The sequence below is a fragment of the Balaenoptera musculus genome, chromosome 17 (genome assembly GCF_009873245.2).
Source record: "Balaenoptera musculus isolate JJ_BM4_2016_0621 chromosome 17, mBalMus1.pri.v3, whole genome shotgun sequence".
NCBI lineage: Eukaryota > Metazoa > Chordata > Mammalia > Artiodactyla > Balaenopteridae > Balaenoptera > Balaenoptera musculus.
The window spans coordinates 6722344-6749300 of NC_045801.1; the positions used below are offsets into that span (position 1 = coordinate 6722344).

Sequence of the window (26957 nt, forward strand, 5' to 3'; positions counted from 1 at the left end):
GAGCCTTCCACACTGGCAGAAGCCTGTCTCGAACAGCCAAGGTAGTTCCTTGAAAGGAGATGACAATTCTCATGCTTTACTACTGCTACCCTCTATCACCTCCTGGCCTAAGATCAGATCCCTGCTTGCCCCAGGGATGCAGAGAACAAAAGAGCTAAGCTCAATCTAGAGGAGAAGGCTGCGTGAGTACAGTAACTGTAACGTCTCCTGGTGTGTGTGCACTGGACACTTCCTCCCAGTCTTCCCGATAAGGATCGGGGACCTTTTACTAGAATGACTGTGCACTGAGATGAAGAAATACTCACACAGTTTGAGGATTAACAGACTTGCCTCTGAGCAAGTGCTGCTCCACTGAAGGCCACCGACGAAAGTGGGGCTTAAGGGGTCAAGAGGTAAGGGCTTCTGCTCCTACTCCCTTGACAGTGGGCCCAATGGGCTATGCCACTTCCTCAGTTTCTAGGTGTCTTGATGGAATGTAAACGCTCAGCCACTTGCAGAATCCCCCTATTGACTTGCTGACCCATGTGGTCAAGGACACAGAAATGAGAGGATTAGTGAAGGGGTGATAAGTGGTCTGGGAAGAGGCCCAAGTGTGTAAGAACAGGGAGCCCCACGTGAGGCAGAGCATGCACTCAGTGACCAGGCAGCCAAGGGGACCCACTGCAGCAGATGTCAAAGCACCTCATTCCCCAGCCACCTCAATGCTACTCAAAGGACTCATGAACAAAGTACCGATGGTGACAGGGAAAGAGGTATTGTTTTTGTTTGTTTGTTTGTTTTCTTAATTTTTATTGGAGTACAGTTGCTTCCCAATGTTGTGTTAGTTTCTGCTGTACAGCAAAGTGAATCAGTTATACGTATACATATATCCCCTCTTTTTTAGGTTTCCTTCCCATTTAGGTCACCACAGAGCACTGAGTAGAGTTCCCTGTGCTATACAGTAGGTTCTCGTTAGTTATCTATTTTATATGTAGTAGCGTGTATAAGTCAATCCCAATCTCCCAGTTCATCCCCCCGCTACAGGGAGAGCGGTTATGCATTACTCCACAACACAGATTCCCCTCAAAAAGGACTCCAGGCCACTGCCGCTGCTGACTGTCTAATACGCCAGCAGCAGAGAACCACCACCAGCCCTTAAAATGGCAGCACGATCTGGGAGGACCACCCAGCCCTGCTAGCGAGCTGATGCTATTTAGGATCCCTTTCATTAAACGCACAGCCAGGCACTTGCTATTTTTGGACATATAATCTGGCCAACGACTTGCCTTCCCTGCTTCCCTTCTACCTGTAAAAGGATCTTTGGGGGCCCTGATCACTGCCGCCATAGCACAAAATGTTGCTTCTCACCAAGGAACTCCCTTAATAACAAACAAGAGCAGCACAAAGTCTATGGGCTTCACTGGTCATATCATGGACCTCATTACCAGATGGCCTTCCTGGAAACTTAACTAAGATATCAGCAAGGATGGGATACTTTCCAACGAGATACACATAATTTCTGACCAACTGACCAATATACAGTTCCACTTGCTCCTACTGCCAGAATAGATGAGTCAGGGAATCAGAGTAACATCATTTGAGACAGTGATGTTTAGTGAGCAGTCAACCTAACCTGGCCATGCATTAGAATCCTTTAAACACCTACTGGAGATTCATTTTGAGGTTTCACCCTAAACGGGTTGGTGCATGGGACTCACTCACTCACTCTCTCTCCATATATATATATATATATATATATATATATATATATATATATATATATATATATATACACACACACACACACACAACACAACACACACACACACACACACACATATATATTTTGGCCACACCGTGCAGCATGCGGGATCTTAGTTCCCCGACCAGGGATCGAACCCATGCCCCCTGCAGTGGAAGCGCAGAATCTTAACCACTGGACCACCAGGGAAGTCCGGGACTATATTTTTAAACAGCATCCCATATGAGTCTGACATATAGCCATGTTCTAATCAAATAATATAATGAACTTCCCTGATTAACCCAATAATGTATTTAGTTTCTCTGAATCTCACTTTTCTTACATAAAATAAGGAAAATGTTATGTATCTGTCATCATTTTTCCAAGGATAACATGGAGTAACGCATGTAAAATGTCTCACAGAGTGCCTGACTCACAGTGGCTGTTCAATAAACAAATGGTGGCTTTTTTTTTTTTAATTATAAAAGCTACTGTTAAATGGACTTTTTTGTGAGGAGGCTGGATTTTGTCTAAATAACTTTTTTGTCTGACACAATCATTTCATGGAAAGTGATCACTCAATGTGGATTTTGTTCTCTGTAATATAAATCTTTTAATAATGAGAGAACAACAAAGTAATAATGGAACAACATAAGCGACAGCACATTATGAAATGTGAAAATTTCTTTCAGAATTGGTATATTTAAGAAAGTGATCAATAAAAATAACTCAGTAATTTTAGCTTATTAAGAAGAGGAGGCAGTTATGTGAATACATGCACATAAAACTATGTGTTAGAATAGGAAGTAATTATTAAAACATTTACAATCAATTTTAACTTGGTAAAATGCATAGGATATCAAAAGAAAGGCAAAAACAGCAAATAAAAGCATATACTTTATAAAGTCAACAATATGAAACACAGGCGTAGAAAAAAAGACCTGAAAGAACTAATCTAAAATGCAAATAATGATGGTGAGACTATAGATAACTTTTTATTTCTCTTCATGATAACTTCAATACCACTGTACTTTCTAGAAGGTATTGCTTCTAGAATCAAAAGCACAGGTGCTACAATTTCACTCTATAAATAAAAATAATAGTTACAGATTTTGGTTTAAGATACTACATATTCTGAAACTGGCCAGAGTGACCGAATTTTCTAAATAGTATCACAAATATATCACTATATATAGCATTTCCACATAATTTCATTTGAGGTCCTAGTTAGCTTTTATATCATATGTACTAATACCATGGATGATCTAAAAGTACATTATATAACTTGACTAAAAAAGTAGCCATTGTTTATAATAAGTATTACCTTTGCCTTGTCTCTCATGGAGCCTTTTCCAAGGATGGACATTTTTGTCAAGGTTTCTTCTTGTAAGCGCTTCAGAGAATTGCCACGTGGCCCCAAAAGTTTTCCCACAAAGTTGAACTAGGAGAAACAAAAGAACAAATTTGTAACATTCATATCTGAGGAAAGTAATTTATTTTTTGAATTTTAGTGAACACTGCAGTCAGTATGCTACACATCATTGACTAACGACAAGTATTTAAGTTCCTGCTACATTCATCACCCTATAATGTTTCCCACAAACCACATAAAACAGGGCTAAAACAAACAAACAAACAAACCAAAAAACGATGTATTTCCTTTTACCAGATCACTTCAGTGATGGCTGTATTTTACAAATTGTATCAATAAATGAAGTTAATTCCCAGAATTCCTTAGTTGCCATCCTGACAATTTCAGCACACGTTCAATATCAACCACGAACAGTGCTGGAATTAGACTGTTGGTGAGGAAAAACGACACCAAATGTCCTGTAATGTGCACTAAAGTGGTCACCATGGAGTGTCTGGGTTCTTCTACCTGGTCAGTACTTAAGCCTCGGTTAATCAACCACTGAGTGCACCAGCCTAGATGAGTGCTACGCCTTCAGTGGCTGACCAAAGCTTTATGACAAAATCCACCTATCTATTTAGCCTAGACGCAGAGGGTTCTTTATTCAGCATGCAGAGTAGCAGTGAATTAATTAAGGGTACTACGGACTCTGAGGATAGACTGTCATGGTTGTAAAACCTGGCTTTTCCATTTTCCTGCTGAGTGACCCTGGGCTCGGGGTCACTAGACCTTGGTTTCCTCATCTGTAAAATGGGAATGATGAACGGAAACAGGACCTCCCCTTGCAGGGTATTTTGAGGATTAAATGGGTCAACATAAACAAATCATTTAGAACAATGCTTGGCACATAATAGAGAATAAATACATACAACTGAATGAAATAATTATTGATAGGAATTTCACACAACTTCTAAAAGCCTTACAATAATTATGAATTCTTCTTGCTTCCAAATAGAAAGTCAGCCCTATTTACCGCGAGAGAAACTGTTCTCTTTGGCAGGATTCTTGATCACAAACTCATGTAGCTGCTGCTGTGATATCAGCCACCTTCAATGACCCATGCCACTGCCGTGCTGTTGCTGTTTTTAAGAGAAAACTGTTCCTCATGTCTCTAACTATGGTAATGAAAGTAATTTTCCTGAAATATGTACTTTTAAAAGACCAAAATGGTATTTTTTCCTTGCCCACTTTCAATTTTATTGGTCTTCAACAAAAACTAAATTATCTATTTTTAACCTTCACATGTCATCTTTTTTTTGTTTTAAATTTAAGTAAATTACTTAAAAAATATAGAAGTGAGGTGCACAGAGTTTAAAATATCAAATACTACTACAAGGTGAGGGGTAAAAAAATCAATGTCTCAACCCACCCTCCCTCATTCTTGTTTCCTGTTTTCTCTGCTTTATCTTTCTGGAAATCCTACTATCGGATATTGGGCCTCCTGAGTTGGATCTCTAAGTTTCTCTCTGATTTTTCCTCCCTCCTTCACCTCTCTCTGTCTTACTTTCTGGGAGATTTAATTACGTTTCCTACATATCTACTGATTCTCTCATTTCTGCTATCACATGTTTCACTACTAACAGCATTTTCTTATATCTGTCCCTTCCTTATGGCACTTGAGACATTTCACGGAAGTGATACAAGTTCTTATCCTCCTGAGGCGTCAGTGGCGGTAGCTGTCCCCTCCCCGACGCCGTGGACCTCACAGAGCCTGCTTCTTCCCACAGATTCCCCTTACCCTCCACGTTCTGAGAATCTGTTTCTTGCTACACTATGGCCTTTCCTCACATGACTGGTAATCCTCTGCTATTTGTTTCTAAAAATTTTAAATTGAGGCTCAAACAGGCTAACTGGATGTTCTGCTTCCATACATGCAATCTGACAACTGGACATAACAATTCACTGCAACACAGCAGCCCAGTTTTTTCACCCAAAGCTACTCAAATATCAAGATCTGTATTTCTTTTTCCTTGTGTTAGGCATTTCCCTGAATAGGAATTCCCCAACTTCCTAGGAGGAGGTATGTAAGCCTGGCTGCCAGAATACGAAGAAGCCCATTATGAAGCCCACACACCTCTATTTAAAGGAAATAATTCCCACATTTTCAGTGTGGCATCTCACTGCAGCCCTCAGCTGTATCCATCTGGGTCTTAGAACCTCAAGTTCCTCTTATTCAAACTCTTCAGGAAATCTCTCGGCTGTTGCTAGGTTAAGAAGGGCAGATGCCTGGTTTTCTCAGCTGGGAGAGGATCCAGGGGTCTAACTACTTCCAGGCACACTTTCCACCAAGTTCCCTCTTGTCAGTTCCACCCCCTAAATTCACATGCAGCTAACTGGTATCCACAATTCCCGAGTCTTCTGGAGGTTTTCCCACACTAATAGGCATGTTTCTGGTTGGCTTTCTCTTGCCCTGCAAGCTCAGGATGCTGCTTTCTCTGGTCTTTACCAGAGAAAGTCATTACCATTTATCCATGTATTTTGCAGCCACCAACATTTTTTTTCTTTTTTTTTTAACATCTTTATTGCAGTATAATTGCTTTACAATGCGTTATCCATTCATCTGTCGATGGGCACTTAGGTTGCTTCCATGTCCTGGCTATTGTAAATACAGTGCAGCACCAAATGTTACTAACATCGTTTGCCCATTGTTGTCTCACACTCCCATTCTTACCTTCATAGATCAGTGCCTTTTTAATTCATTTATATTCATTTTAGCAGGTTTCAAGGATAGCATAAAAATTAATTTGTATTCAAACAACCACATTTATATCACGTCTGTAATAGTTAAATATCTCCCAATTAATAAAAATTAAGAGACCTTAGAAAACATCCAGTCCAAACACCTAATTTCATACCGAGGAAACTAAAGTCCACAGAATGATATGATTTACTCAAAGTCATCTGATAAAACATAAAACCACGAGATTCCATATAAGAAGGAAGAGCATTTTATATGCAGTTTTCTTTCTCCATTTAACTTCTGTTAGTCTTTTGCTCACAGAAAGTATATAAACGCGCATTTTGACCATCGGAAGCACTTCCGCTCTCTTCTTTGTCACCGCACACTGCATGTTAGTCGCGTCGCCCTGGTCAAGTTACCCTCGTGAGTCGCAGGCGCCTCATCCACAACACAGGGGTCAACGCCTACTGCGGGCGCCTGATGTATGAATTAATACGAAAATGCACAAAAATCACCTAGCAGAGCAGCCGGTAGACTGTGCACTCTCTGTGCCAAATCAGTAAGTAATGAATGGATGAATTTAACTATCGTGAACATACGTAAGTTGGGGTGAACAATGCCCACCTCGTACGTGTACAGGGTTGCCGAGAAGCCACCGCCTGGAACGACACGGCCGCACCCAGGCCACCCAGGTGGGTCGAGGGGCTGAGCTCTGTCTGGGAGTCAGGGTGCGAGGTAGAACCAGGCGTGTGGATGCCGACCGCCTGCACAGCTGAGCCACACACGGCGATGGGCCCGGTTGCCTGCCTGGGGCCTCCCCGGCAGGCGTTTGGAGACAGCCAGAGTACCTGGTGACAGTGACTGTGGGCCACCAGCGCACTAGTGGTCAAAGGCCTACAGTCACGCATCAGCATGGGTGGGGCGCCCCTCACGGCGGCGAGGAAGGGGCTTGTGTAAAACGTCAGTCGTGCCTGTTCAGCAGCCCTGCCGGCTGAAAGGAGGAGCCACAGGCCTGTTTACTCTGCTTCCTCGGCTCGAAGCCCTTGCTGCTGCCTCCCTCAGATCACAAGTCCAATTCCTCCTGGGTTCTAGAAGATACCCCCCACGCGCACCCCTGAAGCCCACCACGGCCTGCACCTGCGGCGGGGCCTAAGCCACCTACGGGCGAGAACGTTTCCGACTTCACATGAGCAGCTGAGCAGCACAGCCCTCCGACCTGCCGAGTTCTAGGACCCACCGAGGGTCCGGCCCACCTGCTCCCGACCTCTGAGGCGCGTCGAGGGCTCCCTCTCGCCCGCGGAGTGATCCCAGCAGTGTCCTCAGCCCACCGAGCCTCCCACGGCTGTGGTGCACAGGGGTCGTCACGCTGAAGGGGCATCACGAAGATGAAGAGGTAGCGCACACAGCGCTGAGGGCTGGGACCTGCTGGATGTCCCCGGAGCCCACGCACCCTCTGCACTCCTGGGAACGGCTCACTGCAGAGAACTACTCTTCCCCAGACGCGGGCGACCCCCTTGCTTCTCTAGGCCGGGCACAGACCCTCCATTCTTTGCGCCATAAAAGATTAGCTGTTCTTTTTGTCTCCACTGATCAGTCAGAGAATGCCCCTTAACCTGACGTGATCAAACTTCAGTTAAGCTTCTGTCCTTTCCTCACAAAGCAACCTGGGCCGGCACAGGCCCTCTGCTCCCAGGGACCAGCCTTGGGCGAGACACTCTCTGACGCCTGTCCCTTCCTGCCCCCCGTCCTCCACCCACGTCCCTGCACCTTCCCGGCCTTGTCCACTCTCTCTCTCTGTGGTCTGACCTCTGAGACACTGACAGGCCTCAGGCTCACAGTTCTCCCTATCACAACAGCAGCCCCTTTCCCTGATCTTCCAGAAATCCTTCCAAATATAAAGTCTGTCCTTCCTTAAGTCAGGATTTGTTTTCTATTTGATGAGTGTATTGGCAAGACACACAGTAAGAACCTAATACATTTTAGCCTTCATTTTTACTAATGATTTCATTTGTGTGCAGATTTGAATAGAAGGTAAAAGTGTTATTTCCAAGACCAATGATTTTTCTCCAGATGCCAATTATTATATAACAAATATACTACCGTATTACAAATGTTACAACTGTAAATAGGAAACTTTTCAAATGATTATGAAGATGGTAAACCAACATACAGTATATTTGAGTTTTACCACATAACGGATAAGATCCAATAATTATGTTCTTCCCCAGTAAAGATCAAGGAAGAACTAGCTTTAATTGATCTAAACTACATTTGTGACATGACACTGTTCTACGGGGACAATTACAGTTAAGCGGTCATTTCATAAACAACTAAGCCTCAATCAAGGACATGTCACTGTCTCCATTAAAACGTTTCCCTTAATTGGGTGCTCACCAAAAAGTTGATTAGTCTAACAAAGGGATGCTTTATCGACCTCTAACTCAACACTAAAACTGAACCTGTAACCTCTGCCAACGTAGCAGCAGCAAATACGTTATTCTTCCCAGCAAATGGCACTACCGTCCATGCAGCAACTCAAGCCAGAAACCTGACACTCATTCCATGAGGGCAGTGACGAGGCCTTTTGCAGTCACTGATCCAATACCTGTGCGGCGAGGGCATTCAGTCAATGTCCAGTGAATCAATGAATTATATCCTAACAATGTTACCTCCTAAGTCTCTCTTAAACCTGCCTATTTTCCTGCAGCCTCACCACAACCACTAACCCAGCCATCACCATCCCTCACCTCACCCACTGCAGAATTCCATCTCTGTATCCACTTCTAACTCCTTGGATCAGCAGAGAGGTCTTAACCCAAAGGTGACCTTGTTATATCTGTGTTTCAAACAGGACTGTCCAACTCCCCTCCGAGCAAGTCCTCATGCCCTGGAACTGCTGTGCAAGGCCCTCTCCAGCACAGCTCCTGCTCACCTCCCCAGCCTCACTCTCCTGCTTTTGACTTTAGCCATTCTGGACTCATTTCAGCTTCTCAAAATTACCGTGTTCCAAGAACTACCCATTTCAGCTCAGATGAAGAGCTTGTAAAGAACGTCACTCTCACCCTTAAAACAGGAAGAAAACGGAACAGAATACAAACTAATGCTGAAGTGCCAAGGCAAACACTAACCACACAACTGGAGAGAGTACAGACACCTGCGGGGAGAGATAAGACTCAAGCATCTGCTTCTCTGGACGGGGGACGAGCATGAGAGCAGAGAAGACCAAAAGCCCCAGAATTAAGAGAGTTGATACCTTCTCAAAGGTTTTTCCTGCAGGAACTCACCACCACCCCCCCCCAACCCCCAAGTGCTCACAGGGAAGATCAGGGAAGAATCCTGAGACCACTTGCCCTGGCTAGTGGAGGAGAGGAAAACAGCCTCTACTGAAATCTACTCAGAGCCATATCCCCTATCTCCCCTCCTAAACAAAAGCCTTAATCTGCAGGAGGAAGGGCAACAAAACCCACTTTGCTTTGTTTCTTAAAATATTGACAAAATCAACAAAACACGTACTGAGATCAGTGTCCAGCCCTCAGGAAGTGTTACTCTCGCTACAACGCTGGTGAAGTGCAAACATGTTCTAGGCGCTGGGTGGAGAACAGAAACAAGCAATGGCCACATCCTTCCTGAGCCCCATCTGCTCACAGAAGAGGCGGATGACAAACAAGAGAAACAGAAGCGTAGACACAATGTCTGTTAATTACTGCTAAGCGTCTACTGAGGCGGGCAGAAGGCAACTACAGAGAGCCTGGGTAACCTTGGAGGGCTGAGCAACGTCACACCAGGCTGGCCTGTGATGCTCAGCTCGGCTGCGTCCTATGCAAGGATCTGGAAACAGAGACTTTCCGGCACTGTGAATAGCAAGTGCAAAAGCCCTCAGGCACTGAGGACCTTCTGTGAAATACGAAGCCGGCCAGCCTGCCGGGGCAGAGCAACTAGGGTGGGGAAGGAAGAGGCAGAGTCATCCATCCAGGCTAAGCGCTTGGACCTAATTGGGAGTCTAAGATGGTCTCAGTGTTTCTTTGTAAAGAACAAACGCAACACAGCCAGCCCTTTCCTGAGCTCAGCAGAGTCTGACAGGCCTGGGGCTGCTCCTCCAGGCACCTCCTCGACACTCTCAGCCCCCTCACTCCCTCTCCTCCTGCCTTCTCTTCTCCCACTTACCAAACTATGGTTTAAGACATTTCCTTTCAGGTTGTACTCCTTGGAAGAGGAAATGTGTTTCGCTCAACTCTGAAATCTTCTCCCTATCTTTACCCCGGTCTTCAGTCTTAATACACATAGTAATACTCAAAAAAAAAGAAAACTTGTACTGGATCAACAAAAGCAAAAGAACAGGTTAATAAATTCTGGGTCCAGGAACCTAGTCTTCTGCCTATCGTTGCTTTATTTTAAAAAGGCCACGGCTGTATCAGAAGTAACATAAAATCAAAACACTCTGTGGCACAAAAGGAAAGGAATTTCAAAACATAAAGTCCTCTCAATGGTAGAGTCCCTCCTGCTCACTATGGCAAAAATGCTCAAAAGCGCTACGGTATCTTTCCTGACTATAACATGAACTACTTAACGCTCCTTTTACATTAGTTATTTTTCTTAAATGCACTTCACTATTTCATCGACAGAATAGTCTGGGATAAATCTCATATGTGCTAAAAGCAGCTTCCTTTGGTCCATTACAGTCCCTTCTCCCCCTCATCATCCTCCCACCTGACCCTAAAACCCCAGTCTGCGGCCGACATACACACAGCCGCACCTGCCTTGGTAAGTAGGAAATGAGGGACTAGGTTATGCTTTAATGACATCTTGGGCATCTAGTGTTGCGTAACAAACTAACCCAAAATGTAATGGCCTTGAACAACCACCGTTTTATTTATTTGCTCACAATTCAGCAATCTGAGCCCTGGGGGGAGTTCTATGTGGCAACAGCCAGACCAACTGCGGCTGGAGGACCCACTTCCAAGACGGCTTATTCCCATGTCTCTTAAGTTGGTGGCGGCTGTCAGATGGGGACCTCAGTTCTTATTGGTTTGATTCTCCTCCACCTGGGTATCCCAAGCTTCCACCTCTCACAGTGGCCTCGGGGTGACAGGACCTTTGCAAGGTATATGTCTTCCAAGGTCAGAAAAGCAGAAGCTGTCAGGCTTCCTTAAAGCTCCAGCCTGGAAGTTCACATCTTGTCAGTTAAAGGGAGCTGCAGGGTCAGGACAGACTCAAGGGAAGGGCACGATCCAGGGCATGAACGCAGGGAATGGCCACTGGGGGGCGCACTGCCACAGACAAAAAACGACAAAGCAGTCATTTATCAAAAAGTTTTAAGAGCCTCAAACATCATGGTCTTTTCTAGGCCTAGCAATCACCTGCCTGCCTTCCCTTCCTTAAGAGGGGATGGAGGTGGCACTCTCTGAGGGCAGAGACCCTGACTGACCCCCCTGAGCACCTCAGCCACAGACGAGAGCAGCACTAGCTCCCAACAGGCAAAAGCAGCATTTCATGCGCTGGAAGCGAATGATGAGTGCCGACCAAAGTTAACGTCCGAAATGTACCAATCACTACCCAAGATTTAATTAAAACGAACCCTAAAATATACCACACAGGCACAGATGGAAGGAGGCATATTTTGGGTATATGGTCCTAACTGTCCAACATCTTGTAATTGAGCGTCGTATAAAATCTACATGTTTATTAAAAATTATTAAAAAGGCATCTGACAAAGACTAAAATAAGGAGATACTGTAATAGATAAACAATGTAATTCATTTCTATAGAGGAAGGTCTGAAGTAGGATGTGAGAAATGAGAGGATATAAAGAAATAAAAAAAACTTTGTTTGGATACAGTATATGTCTCAAGTTTAATGAAGAGCTAATAAATTGTGAGAAAGGAAGGAGGTGAGAGGAAGCAGGTCCGGTGCAGTCCATGGCGACTAAGTGTTCCCCACAGACTATCACGTCCAATGTTCCAGATCTTAAGTTAGGCAGCCAAGAAGGATCCCTGGCCCCTGCACTATCGTTTACATGCACATAAAATGGATGTGAGTGTGTGTGCATATATATATATGTATACATTTATTTATTTAAAAATTCTACACCTGATCTACCATTGGGTAATAATATTTCAATCCGTACTTAGGTCAAGAGAGTCATCATTAACGATACTGGATGTAGAAAAACAGTCCCAATTTGAAAAGACTGTTCTTCTTACGCCCATCTGGACGGGAGCTGCTCTTCCCCTGTCCTGGTGCTGAGCCTGCACTGGGCACGGGGACGGAGCGGCTCTGCCGTCTTCCTGCTCATTTCGACTGCATCTACAGTGGTCCTGAAGTCGCAGTCTCTTTTGCAACAATCTTTGTCCACTGAAAAAGGTAAGTTAACTAAAACTAGTAGATGCAATCCAAGAATCCATACCGAGGCACATATACAGCTATCTGCCCCAATTACTGAAAGCAAGTGAGTGATTAAAACTTGGTGGGAGGGCTTCCCTGGTGGTGCAGTGGTTGAGAATCTGCCTGCCAATGCAGGGGACACGGGTTCGAGCCCTGGTCTGGGAAGATCCCACATGCCGCGGAGCAACTAGGCCCGTGAGCCACAACTACTGAGCCTGCGCGTCTGGAGCCTGTGTTCCGCAACAAGAGAGGCCGCGATAGTGAGAGGCCCGCGCGCCGCGATGAGGAGTGGCCCCCACTTGCCACAACTAGAGAAAGCCCTAGCATAGAAACGAAGACCCAACATAGCAATCAATCAATCAATAAATCAATAAATCTTTAAAAAAAAAAAAAAAAAACTTGGTGGGAGCTTCTGCCTCGGAGAATCCCCTCTTCTACACAGCATCCTATCTCACTGTGCACACAACTGTCCCGCACTCACATGTGCCAGGTAATAGTACTAGCGTTAACCTGTGTAATAAATATTAATAAAGCTTAATCTCTTGAACAGGACAATGGGCCCTGGAGCCAGATTTCTGGGGTTCAAATGCCTGTTACTGTGTAATAGCATTTAGCAAGTTACTTAACGTCTCTGTTTTTTAGTTTTTCATAAGTGAACAGGAAATAATCATTCCTTCCTCCTAAAACTGTAAAGATTAACACGTGAAAAGTTAACACATGTAAGGCCATTAGAACAGTGCCTGAGATGCAGAAACCATACGCTACATACATACATTACAATAGAAGTTCTAGCATGTTCTTCTAGCACCCAAATGTAAGGTTGGACATAACATCCCTCTTTGGAAAACGTCACCCCATATTCTCTTTCTAGACCTTACTGGAGAGAAAGAATTAAACTGTCAGGAAACACATTTGGTTCATCATCTCCACATTCACCTAATTCCTGCCCAACGGCAAGAATGAAAAGAAAATAAACGAGGTTTGTTTTACCTATCTTCTTCTCTTGAAAGGAAAAGACCAGATCACTACTTTCACTAGCTTTACGAGCCATTTTAGGTTTCAATAATTTAACCACTAACACAATGATTAATTAAATAAATCCACCTTTTAGTTGGTATTCAGAATACTGATCTCATTTGAATTAAGCCAATGTTATAAATGCAAAACTCCAAACAGTAGTAAACCTAACAACAGACTTGGGACCATGGCATTCATGTGAAGTGGAGCAGTCTCTTCGGTAACAGAACACTTGTTTCTTAGGATAGTTAGTAATTGAGTCAAGCTTTGGATTACTGACAATAATTTCCACGATTCTGATAATCACCTCTAACGAGAACAATCACTTTTACACTTTTACATGGGAACTTCAATTTCTAAGGAATAAAAGTCATTCCAACTTGTGTTTAAATCAATCATTCCTAAATGTTGAGGACTCAAAAAAAAAAAAAAAAGGTAAGATCTTTTATAATGCAGAATATTTCCTACTATATATTCTACTTGTTTATTTGTATCTGTCACAAATCTTTCAGGGCTCCCTAGGCCATATAAAAATCTAATGCGCAAGTACAGCACTGAAGGCTTTCCACGCTAGTCATCACCATTCCAACGACTGCTACAAACTACCATTCCCCATAATTAAATCATTCTGGCCCAAGAGTTACTCTGTCTTTCCCCCTGATCTCTGCTTGTTAACATCCTGAATTTATACTTAAGGACTACATTTAATTCCACCTGTAATTCTTTCTCCAGAAATAACTCTCCCTCACTCTTTTAAAATCTTGCAGTGTCCATCTACCTCTCCTATGTTAGTTCAGTCTTTACCCTATATTATTTAGTAAAATTTACTGTTTCTCCTGTTAGACTGTAAATCCCTGGAGAGTAATTAGGATCCATATTTTATTCATCATCCTTCCTGCATAATGATTTCTCAATACATACTTGTGAAACTAAAGTTTATTTTGCCCCAAACCAAATGGCATTAGTCAACATAGTTTTTATTGATTTTCTTTGTTGCAGAAATTATTGCAACATATTAGAGCTATATAAATACTATTATTTAAATTTATTAATTTGTCAACCACAAATCACTAAGCATTACTGGTAGTGGTTGAGATTATTTGGTATTGTTCCACTGACTGTAATTTTAACACAGTATCTACTTCTAAATGGTAAACAACCCTACTTATTTAGACATCAGCAACCCTGAAAATCAATCAAGTAAAGTACACAAGTAACTTCTTCAGGAGATGACATGGGCAAGATCACACACACAGTGACACACCATCTGAAATCATCTACTTTATGTACTTTTTAATCTCTGTATGCTCAAAGCTGGATTATATTCTTTGGGCGGGGGTGGGGGACTGGTGGACAGCAAAACAAATAAAACAAGCAATGTAGCCCATATATACTTAAGTTTAATCCAGAAAATCCCAGACTGCAAGAGTCTGGCTTCAAGTGTGGAGAATGGGATGGAGGATTTGAAACTGGATAAGAGGCTATTACAAAAGACCGGGTGATGGATGATAGTGGTCTAAAGTAAGGAGTGGCAGTGGAATGCAGAGATAGAATGTGAATTACTTTAGAAGTAGAAGTAATAAAATGTATATGTCATTGTACTTCAAGAATGGAGGGGGAGAGGTAAATGAAGGAGAAATTAGTAGACAAAAATGATATGCTAGTTTTAGGCATGGGCTCTTAGATACAGGGGCTGTCTGTCATTCACTAAAATAGGAGCACAGGGAAAGGTCCAGGTTTGCCAAGAAGAGGTATGAAGTTCACTTATGGACACATCAAACATAAGAAGTCTGCAGGATATCCAAGTGGAGGTGGTCCAGTAGGTGTTCAGCCTGATGAGATGGAGGGGGAGAGGGCAAGAGGGGGAGAGGGAGAGAGGGGGAGGGGGAGAGAGAGAGAAGGGGAGAGAAGGGAAAAAAAAAAGAAAAAGAAAGAAAAGAGAAGGGGGGGAGGGGAGGGAAGGGGGGAGAGAGAGAGAGAGGAAGAAAGAAAGAGAAAGAAAGAAAGAAAGGAAAGAAAGAAAGAAAGAAAAGGAGAGAGAGCGAGAGGAAGGAAGGAAGGAAGGAAGGGAGGGAGGGAGGGAGGGAGGGAAAGGAAGATGTGACACATCTGGTGTCAGAAAGCTAGTAAATGGCAGAGCTAGTAGGCATAACAAAGAGGGGCTGACTTCTAAACCTGACTTCTTTCCCCTCTGTAACTGTCTCAGTACCAATGTATATACTAAGTGCCCTCTGTTTCATGTAACTGTGTGTCAATTACTTGTTTTGATAAAAGTTCATAGTTTGGGCCATTTAATGAATTTCTGCCATTTTACTCCACTGCGGGGGGGGGGGGGGGGTGGGGGGTGGAGGTGAGGTGGGTGGAATCCTAGAAGAGAGGGGTTAAGCTTTGTTCATATTTCCTGTGTCCAACAGTACAGCTGTGCAATTTTCAGGTGATCCAACTGAGAGGTCTTCATGGGGCCCAGAGCCAAAATAAGTAGTCCAATAATATTTAACACATCTAAGCCAGTAATATATTGCTAAGCACTAAAGTTGTTTTACCTTTTGGCTCAGCAATACACTTAAGAGAGCGATCCTCCATCACCTCTCAAAAATAAGCAGTGATGTAATAAAAGATTTACACAGAACAATATTCATCACAGACTTCAATTTCTTAATGTACTGCACTGTGACCAAAGTACATATAATGGTAGCATTTCTACTCTTTAAAATGTAATGAGATTTTGGGGGACCTATATATAACCAAATTTTGTAATTACTCATTTGACTCAATAAAATAGTGATAGTAATAACAATAACCCCCCCCCAAAAACGTGAGTAAATTCTTTCACAAGCCCCTTAATATACGCATTGCTGTTTCTAAAGTCCACTTAACTTTAAGTTCAAGGGCTGCTTTCTGGGTCAATAATCAAGCATTTTAAAAGAGAAGAAGGGAAAAGTCACAGCATAAGATTTGAAATTCCTTCACAATGTTTTTTGAACGCTATCATATTCACAAATACCAACTTAACTTTCTAATTCTCATGACATAGGGGCGCGTATCACAAGATCTCAAGGGCCCAGAGAAGACCTCTGAGAAAAGAACAAAAGTAGCCTCGAAGAGGCTCATCTCTACTTACAGCTGCACTTTCCTCCTGCTCCCACAGTAAGACACGGGTTGTCAAGGTCAGAGAGGGCTGGCCTGGAAGGGGACTTGTGCTCAGTGAAGCAATGGACTGCGGGTCAAGACATTTTCCTAAGGCTCTGTGTTCCAGAGTGGCCTTTCTGCTTCCCCAGAGGGTCCAAGATGTAATGAATACCAGGAGGGACACTGATCATGACTTGTCATAAATACATGTGTCTTTAAGTGATGATTTTTATTATCAGGCTTTCTTGACACCAACAAGTTTCAAAATCCCCCCTAGACAGCACTGTGGATTTCGGTAATGGCACGTAAGGACTAACAAACAAGTGCATTATCACTTTACTTCTACAGGTAAACTATCAACTGGACGCCAAAAATAAAAAGGATTTTCACATGAATCCTCTTGAAAAAACATTATTTGCCTCCAAAAATTAATTAGGAGGCACAGAAAAGGCAACTTTTAACATACTGATATGACTGTCAAATATTTGCCATTCTAAAAAAAAAAAAAGAAATATTTACCATTCTAGGAAAATTTTGATAGCCATGATGATTTCTATGGAATAGGCTTCCTTCCACCCAGTAGTAAATTCGTGGGTTTTTAATTGTCTGCAATTCACTACAGGGGAAAAATGCAAGCCAACTTTAAAAAGAAAGCTTCTCGAGCTTTAATTCAAACTCCAGAGGAAACATGTTTTATAAATACTTCGTTCTTCTCTCTCAAAGACTCTTAACCAAAGAACTTCTGTGAGACAGCAAATATATCAAATTTAAAATATGCACATAATAGGAAAATATTTAATGTAAGAACCCATATTGCCTAATATAAAGTTACTGAAAATAATATGTAAGCATTAGAATGCTTAGAGATTAGACAACAATTACCAAATTATGAAAATTAATAAATCTAATTTAAACCTATAGAATCTAACTCAGTACACTAAATCTTAAAAACCATAATCATAGTACACAGGTATCTCCTAAGTTAACAATCTCGGGCACTTTTTTTTCCCCCAAAATGGGAATCTTTTTTTTTTTATCCTAATTCTAAAAGTGACACCAAGTTATTATTAAAACATTAAAGTAAAGAAACATGTAAAGTAGAAAAGAGCACATGATCCTACCCTCCAGAAAATAACTGCTAGTAAGATTCAAGTTAGTTTTTCTTAAAATAAATGTTCAACTAGGGTTTTATCTGTCCTACATGTCGCTTTTCCTTCTTTTATTTAACAGTATAATAAAGACAATCTTACCATAGCAGTAGAGCATGTATGCATAATGATATATAGAGATATAATTCAATTTCATATGACAACTGACTTTTTAAAATGGTGCATAAGCCTTCTTTTACCCTAGCATGACTTTACATGTGGCATTCCATTTCCTGAAATAGTTTCCAATAATTAAACACCTGGAGAAACCCACCTCATACTCCAAAGCAGCTCAAAGGTCACTTCCTGTTCTAACCTCACAGCCCCCCTTGGCCAACCCTACCTTATATAAGTAAAGTGATAAGGGATCAGCCCCCATTCACTGCTCCCTTATCACTTTATTTATAAATCCTCAATAAAAACCTGCACATCTTATTGAAATTAACCTGCTTAGCCAAGTACAATGGCTGGTAGTTTCTCAAATGCCTTCTACCCTGTATCCCCCTGTCATGGCCACCCTTCCATCTCACCCTGTCTTACTTCTGACCCCTACCCAGCCAGCTCCTTCAGAGCCTTAGGGAAGATTTCTCTGACACTGTCAGCGTGATCCTCTGTCTTTCTAGAGCACCCCAACATTGAACTTCTCACACTGTATTATACAAAATTAAGTTATTCATCTGTATTCCCCACAAAACGGAGAGCTTCTTGTGACAAAAGAACATGCCTTAATCAGTTTTGTTTTCCAGGCACAATTCCTGGCTCAGAGAAGACCCTCAATAAATGTTAGTATATGAATGGATAGATGGGATCAATGATGAACGAAACAGTGAATTAAAAAAAAAAAATCAATGTAAAATCTAAACCACAAGGCATTTAAGGTCCTCACAGACAGGGTGCCTTGTTGCAATGTTGATTTGACACTTAGGTTAACTCTGTTACATCGAGTCACTGCCCAGAACCAAGGGTTAGGGTTTACCCACAGGGAAACTTTGGAGGACAATTTCTATAGCTTAAAGTCTTTTAAAAAAACAATCATGAAACACTGTTTATTTGCGTTTCACACTTTACAAGCTCGCGCGTATGCTCAAGAGAGCAAATATATTTTGGGTTTGAATACTTAGAGACTCATGTTCAGTGTTTTACCATTGAAAGAGTGCTAAAATGGTTCATTAAGAGAAATTACTCAATTAATGGAAATCATTTTATTAGTTGGAGTTTCACAAACAGTGCTTCTCTCTTGCCCCAGAAGCTGAAAGCGTACAACAGCCTCAATTCCACACCAAGCTGCCTCTGCCCATTGCTATTCCAGAGGGGCAAGTACTGCCAGCTTCCTCCATCTCAGCCTATTAACAGACACCAGCATGAAAGCTTTTTCTTAGAACTGATGCGAGTCCTATGTTAGCCTTGACACAAGGCTGGCTTGAAACTCAAATGCTCAATTTGCTAAGCAGAAATATCCTTTTCAGCATTCTGAAAGCAGATTTCTAAGCAGCCTACTTCAGACGTTATAAGGACTTGACATGGACTCCACTCTCTGTGAGACACAGAAATTATAATTTGTCTTCCCCTACTCTCATCAAAGCTGACACTGAAAAACAACATTTGAGGTTTTATTTCATATACTTAACTCATACACAACAGAGTATTAACTTCAGATTAATCATCTACCAGACTATGAACTCTTTAAAGTTGGGGATGGTGTCTGTGCATCTTTCTACCTACTGCATATTGAGCATATAGAGCATATCAAGCCTGGTGAATCAATTTATGAAAGTCTCCATAATCCATGCTGTGTTTAGTAATTAGTATGTCTATAACATGTTCATAACAGTTTTCTGTTTACTAAAATGTATTATATATCTTCAGTTTTGAAAGTATGGCTGAGTAAGTTCCTAACAGGATGACTGTCTCTAGGTAAACAACTACAAACTCTCAAAACGCTGAACAAAATACAAAAAGCAACCATCTAAAGCCTCCGCAGAATGCTCAAAAACAAGGAGGTTCTACAAGGGAGTCAAGACTTGGAAGAAGGGAATGGCTGGGTGAATTCACTGATTGTAGAGCTTTTATTAGCTGCATACCAGAGTTTGAGGCAACCATAGTGCTGAAGTGTGTGGGAGGAATACTAGAAATGAGAGTTAGACCTCAGGAGCCCCAAATTTTGTGTATAAAATCTGTCAATCATGTATGCCAAAAATAAATGCAAAAGTCAAACTGAGAAGTAAACTGAGATCTGCACTCCTATCCGACAGAGTCTGTGTCTGAATCCAAAAATAACAACACCCCTCAAAGAAACATAACAGAATCCAATTTCCACAATATAACACTCATAATGTCCAGTATACAATCCAAAATTACTCAACATATAAAAAATAGGAAAAATATGACATTATCAAGATAAAAGAGTATCAATTCACATCAAATCTAAGATGACTAAGATTTTAGAATTAGAGACTTTAAAGCACCTATTTTAACTGTGCTCAATTACACAATATAACACCTGCAATAAATGGAAAATCCCAGCAAAGAAAAAAACATGTTTCCAAATACATATATTTATATATGAATCACATATAAATTCTGAAACAGATAAGTACAATACCTGATATAAAAATTTTATCTGATAGGCTTACCAAAAAAATAAAGATAACATAGGAAAGAGTCAATGAGTTTAAGATACAGCAACAGGAATGATCCAAACTGAAGAAGAGGGGGAAAAACTAATAACAAAAGTGAACAGAGTCACAGGAATCTTTTCAAGAATATCAACAGGTTGAAAGTACCTGTAATTAGAGTCTCAAAGGGCGGGGAGTGAAAGGATCAGAAAAAGTATTTAAAGAAGCAATACCTGAAATATTATGATGAAATGGACAAATCCTTTGAAAAACACAAAACAATTTTCACAAAAGATGAAACAGAAAATCTGATTAGTGCCTTGTCAATTAAAGACACTGAAGAACTTACATTTGATTCATATATAAATATACGTATTTGAAAAGAGTTTTTCACCACCAAACTCCAGGCCCCAGATAGCTTCACTAGTGAATTCTATCTAATAATAAAGAAAACAACAGCACCAAACTGACATACATTCTTTGGGGGGTGGGGGGGAGGGGAGGGAAAGAACATTTCTGTGTGTGTGTGTGTGTGTGTGTGTGTGTGTGTGTGTGTGTGTGTGTGTGTATAGATTATAGGCCACTATCACTCATGAATACAGATGCATTTGAATCCAACAATGTATAAAAAGGATAATACATCATTAAGTAGGGTTTAACGCAAGAATGCAAAACTGGTTTAATTTAGCCAAATCAATCAATAAAATTCACTATATTAACAGTATAAAGGAGAAACATCCTGTGTTCATTTCAATAGATGCAGAAAAGGTATTCAACAAAATTCATCACCCAGTCAGGATCAAATCTCTCAGCAAAACTAAAATAGAAGAAAACTTCCTCTACCAGATACAGGTCATCTACAAAAAAACCTCACAGCTGTTACCATGCTTAATGGTAAAATACTGAATGTTTTCCACATTGCCTGAGAACAAGAGAAAACTGCCTAACATCACCACTTGTATTCAAGCATTATACTAGAGATCCTAACCAATACAATAATAAGATAATAAAAAGCATAAAAATTGGGAAGAAAGAAGTAAACTGTTTATGCAGATGATATGATTATGTACATAGCATTTCTAAGGAATCTATAAAACAACTTACTAGAACAAGTGAATTTATTAGCAAGGTAGCAGAATACAAGGTTTATACTAGAGGCAAAAAAATTGGAAAATAAGATTTCAAAATATTTTACAAGAGTGTTCAAGAAACATGAAACACTTAGGAATAAGTTCAACAAAAGACAAGACCTTTACCCTAAAAAGTACAAAACACTACTGATAGAAATTAAAAATCTAAATGGAAAGATATATCATGTTCAAGGAAGGGAAGACTTAATATTGTTAAGATGTCAGAACTCCCTAAATTGATCAACAGATTCAATGCAACTGCAATCATAATCCCAGCAGAATGTTTTGTGAAAATAAAACAATAAATTTATATAGAATTGCAAAGGATCTATATGCAAGCAATCCTGAAAAAGGGCAAAGTTGAAGGGACTACATTACCTAACTTCATGTCTTACTATAAAAAGCAGCAGCAATGAAGACGGTATGGTACTGGCATAATGATCCATAAATAGATCAATGAAGCAAAACAGAAAGTACAGAAATAGACCCTCACTTAACACAGTCATCCAATTTCCAACAAAGATGCCAACACAGTCCGTGGGAGGAAAATATCTTTCAACAAATGGTACTGAAAAAACTGGATATCCATATGAAGAAAAAATGAATTTGACTGTCTTTCTCACACCGTAACAAAAACTAATTTGAGATGTATCATAGACGTAAAATTAAAAGCTATAATGATAAAGCTTTTAGGGGAAACCACAGGAGACTATCTTTATAACTTATAAAGGACTCTAACATTTCCTTGAGGTTGGCAAAGATTTCTTAGTTGACAGAAGGTAAAATCATAAAGGAAAAACCTGATACATTAGACGTCATCAAAATTTAAAACTTCTGCTTATCACAAAACTCTGTTAAGAAAATAATAGGCAATCCACAGGCTGAGTCAAGCATTCACAAAACGTATCTCCAACAAAAGATCTGTAGCCAGGAGGTATAAAAAAGCTCCGACAACGCAATGATAAGAAGACATACAGCCCACTCAGGGAGCGGCAAAAGATCTAAAAAGAGACTTCAAAATTGAAGACATATAAATGGTCAATAAGTGCATGAAAAAGTACACAAAATCACTAATCAACAGGGAAATGCAAATTAACACCACAAGAAAATACCAATACCCTATTAGAATGGCTGCAATTAAAGAGACTGACAACATCAAATATGGATTTAGATACGGAGCAACCACAACTTTGCATGCACTGTTCTAGAAATGTCACAAATACAGCCACTTTGGGAAAAAAATTATGGCAATTTATTATAAAACTAAATACACAGCAATTTAAACCCTAAGTATTTACTAAAAATAAATGAAAACGTATGGTCACTAAATGTACGAAAAGGTTCCCAGCAATTTAATTATAATAACCCCAAACTGAAAACTGCCCAGGCAAATGGATAAATACATTGTGGTATTTTCAGGTACTGGATTATTGTTCTGCAATCAAAAGAAATTAGCTACTAATATATACAACAGTATGCATAAATGATGTACATGGACACTCAGAAGAAAGAAAAAAGAAAAGCAGAGTAAAAAGAAGATCAATTTAGGCCAAATCTGAGATGATCAAGATTTTAGAATTAGACTTTAAAGCACCTATTGTAACTGTGCCAAATGTCATAAAATAACACTTGCAGTGAATAAAAAACTTTTTTCTAGAATAATTAGGGAATATTTTAAGCATTTATGTGCCAAACCCTATGCCAAGCATTTAACATGGATAATCTTATTTCTTATCAATCCAACCTTATCTTACAAATGAAGAAACTACAGCAGGAAGAAGTTGAACAGGCTGTCCAAAGTCCAAAATATAACTCAGAAGAATAAATTTTAGGGCTCCGCAACTCACACCAAAGTCAAACAGAAAGGACAGAATCACCAAATAAGGTTTCACCTGATTGTAAAAGTATGTGTGTTGGGGCGTCGTGCTAAGGGAGAACACCTCAAGAACACACCAAACAGAATGTAAACTGAGCATGCGCTCCCTTGTGATAAGGTCTGACAGACCTGCAGTGCAGGCTCACGGTCTTACCTTAGGGAACTGTTTTACAGGAATCAACACTTTCTGTCCCAGCTTCATGTTCTTATTAATCACCACATCAATGTACTTTTCTTCGTCCTTGCCTTCTCCTTTGTGAAACTTTTCTATTTCTGTGGAAGAAAAACAGATAACTGTGAAGTGTCTGACTTAGAATTCCAGAGGCTGGGGGTTCTCCTTAGCTCTATGGTGGCAAGAAACCAAATACAGAATATGGACTTCAGATGGCTACAGTTTTTTCCAAGTAATGACATATGTCCCATTGTATCGATGATTCTCCACCAGTACAGCGGGAAAACGCACATACCAGGGCGCTACAATGTGAAATCTCAATCGCCCAAGCTAATGGAAGGGAACAAACACAAACATAAAAATAGATTCTTTGGGGCCTTTTGGAATCCTAGGAAAAGGCTGATCAAATGGCAAAGAAAAGCCAGAAACTATTCTCAGTTCACCGTTACCAAGCACTGACATCCCTATTTATCAAACCCCGCCTGGCTCTCCAAGGCGTCTACCATCAAGAATGGGTTCTCTAAGATGGCATTAAAAGCCCTAGACAACCTTCTGCCAGTTGACCTCCCCAACAAATCCTCCCTCCTCACAAGTGACAAGCCCAATTATAAGCTCATGGCTTTGTTAATGCTCATTTCTCTTCTTGTGATGTCATTCTGATGATTTCAATTTCACACATCTCCTTCGAGATTCAACCACATTAAATACTACTTTTTATGTGTTACCGTCCCTTTCCTCGACTGGGCAGCAGCAGCAGTGGGAAAATCAGTCCCTCCCACCACGATACTCACAAAGCACTTCATGCACAATTCTACTATCATTTCTAGCTTAGCTCTGCAGCTTCCGACCAAAGCTTCTAAAAATAAAGATAATTACTAAGTCTCCAAATGAGCTGATCATTTTGTTTGCTTTCTTGTATTATCCTAAGTTTTGATCCTGTAAAACTGATCATTCTATATAGAATCTGCATGGGAACAATATACACTGAAACAGAAGTATGTGAAATGTAAACATTTACATAGATAATTCTTATTATTGTTGCGGGAAAAAATTCTTCAAGGGTACTTTTAATTTTGACATTTTTCTATAAAAATAAAATATACATATGGTGAAAAGTTAAAACAGTATCATAGAATATAAAAGTAAAAGAAAGTTTCTCCTATACCCATACTCCAGAGGTAATAATACAGAATGTTATATACTCTTTCAGAAGTTTTCCATGAATAAATTAGCACACGGGCATGCACATATACAATGTGTTTGAAAATTGTAGAACTAATGGTGGATATGAGCTAAATTAGCTTTGTTTTCCTCAGTAAAAAGCAATAAGTCACATGTCACCTGCTCCACTGACTTCAGCTTTAATGAGTAGAAGAAAATAAATTCTACATTTTATTTTTATTTATCCATTTATGCTATAATTGGGAATACCTTTAGCGAGTTAGAAGACAACAAAATTAGGTACACTGAAACTTCCTAGAATAAAGAATTTTTAACGTTACGTATACATTTGTCAAAACAGATTTAACTACCTATTTTCTTTTAAAATAACAAAGCATTTTTATAATTTTGAGAACTTAGATGCATAATTTAATATTTAATTCCCTAATCGGCATTCAAAATGTTATTCCTTGCATCAGTGACGTTTAACATTTGAAGTAACATGTTAAGTCATAAAGGTAAGATTAAAAAATTAGAAAAAAATTATATATTTTACCATATATTAAAGTTTGAGATATGCCTATGATTTTAAAGAGGAAAGTAAAATTTAAAAGAAAAAATATATAAAATACCTAATTTCCTCTCCAGTCAACTTTGCAAATCTTATATTGCTAAAATACCTAGTTGTTACATTAAGTAAGCTTTGAAATATGTTGAAATATAATATTTCACTGTTTAAGATTTATTTAAGAAAAAAGTTTAAAGCCTGATGTCATGTTAAAGCATGTAGGTTTGCATGTACTGGACCTAACACACCACATAGCAATGGAAAGAGCCCCATCCCTGTCACTGGCATCAAACAGATCTGGTTTTCAGCACAGCTCAGGCCCCTGTGACCTCCTGTGATAACATTCAAAACTGCTCAAAACTTCTGTTTTTTTAGGCGTTGTTCAATCAACAATTGTGCATTTTCTTCTTGATTGAAGATAATAAGTAGGTTGATGTTTTTATGAAGTCCAATAAAGTAAAATGCAAAATAACAGAAAGTGCACAAGATGATTTAATGAAATCTTGAAACTGTCCCTAACTGGGAGTTTCATATTCTAAAACTCAGGCTACTACCTCTCCGGTCTTCCTTAGGGAAGGGAAGGCACTGGACACCTACCAAGGTGGATTTAACCTTTTAGTAAATTGGAGCATATGAAGGCCAACCATAGAAAATCCAGCCAGATGTTCAAGGTGGAACACATAGGGGATTTGACTTTCACTAATCCCTAGATTACATTTGTTACATACAGTTTAATGTAGATTACATTTGTTACATACAGTTTAATGTACCAATGCCATCTCCCAGCACAGAAATAATAAGCAAATGTGTGATTAGGTTTTAGATGATGGAGGGGATTAAAATGCTATGTCTTCAAACCATGGACACCAAATTTCTGTCAACCTGGAAATCTAGTGTCAGTTATGTCTTTTTTGGCTTTTGTTTTTCCATTTCTTTTTGTTTCTGTCTTGGTCCCGTACAGAGCCTCCCTAAGCAATGGCCACTTACATTATAGCCGACCAAATATACTAAAATCCACTAATCCTCTAAAACACAGCAAAATAATCTTTGAATTTAAATAAGTTAAATTTCCAATATAAAAAAATTTAGTAAATTTTCATTAAAACTGCTTAAATTCTCTCACAGAATCAAGCACATCTAAACTGACATTTTCCTTTGTCCCAGCAACTCCATTTCTACAAATTTACCCTACAAATATACTTGGATAGATTATAAAATATTATATACAAAGTTATCCATTTAAAGCACTGTCTTTAATAGCAAAACACTGGAAATCATCTAAATGTCTATAATTAAGAACCTGGTTACTAAGCTAGGGCACAGCCATACAACGAAATCACATACAGCTACTTTACAACATCAGGAAACTCTTTATGTTCTGATAGGAAAAGGTCTCCACCAAATAACTGTTTAGTACATGTACGCACATACACAGTGTAAAACAGTGTAAGAATATATGTTCATATTCACTTGTATATGCACAGAAAATAGCTCACTTCTTCTATATAAGAAATGAGTAACAGTGATTAATTGTCAAGGGGGAAATGCAGTGGATAAGAAACAGGAATAGGAGACTTTCGCGGTATCTCTCTTTTACATTGTTCTAAAATTTTGAATTATGTGAATATTTTACTCTTCAAATTTTAAATCTTTAAACACTTTGGCAGAATTTTTTTTTTAATATTGAAACAGAATAAAATAAGAATGTATACAGAGATTGCCATGTTTATATTTTGCGTCTTGGCTGAAAATCCAGAGCTTGACTCTCTCGTGATCATTCATTTAAATTCTTCATTAAAATATTCTTTCACTGAAACTGTGATGAGGCATTTACCTGGACTGCCTATCCCACTTGAAGCAACAGGTGTGTTTCTGGAAACTACATGCACAATATTTTATTTTGACAATCCAATAATACTTCCAATGCAATGGGGTTCACATAGTGAGGG

The 26957-nt window shown here is 39.9% G+C and overlaps 1 protein-coding gene across 4 annotated transcripts in view; it reads right to left on the bottom strand.

Annotated features, from left to right (window-relative positions):
* The window catches only part of KHDRBS3 (KH RNA binding domain containing, signal transduction associated 3), a 167225-nt gene that overhangs the window by 90912 nt on the left and 49356 nt on the right, over positions 1 to 26957 (bottom strand). For all 4 annotated transcript variants that reach the window (XR_005017089.1, XM_036830888.1, XM_036830887.1 and 1 more), the window contains exons 2-3: positions 23262 to 23380; positions 3045 to 3161 (exon numbers count right to left, since the gene is read on the bottom strand). Coding sequence is in view for 3 of the 4 variants with exons in the window: in XM_036830888.1 (XP_036686783.1) it covers positions 3045 to 3161; positions 23262 to 23380 (236 nt within the window). In the remaining variant the exon portion in view is untranslated. The remainder of the gene's footprint in view (positions 1 to 3044; positions 3162 to 23261; positions 23381 to 26957) is intronic.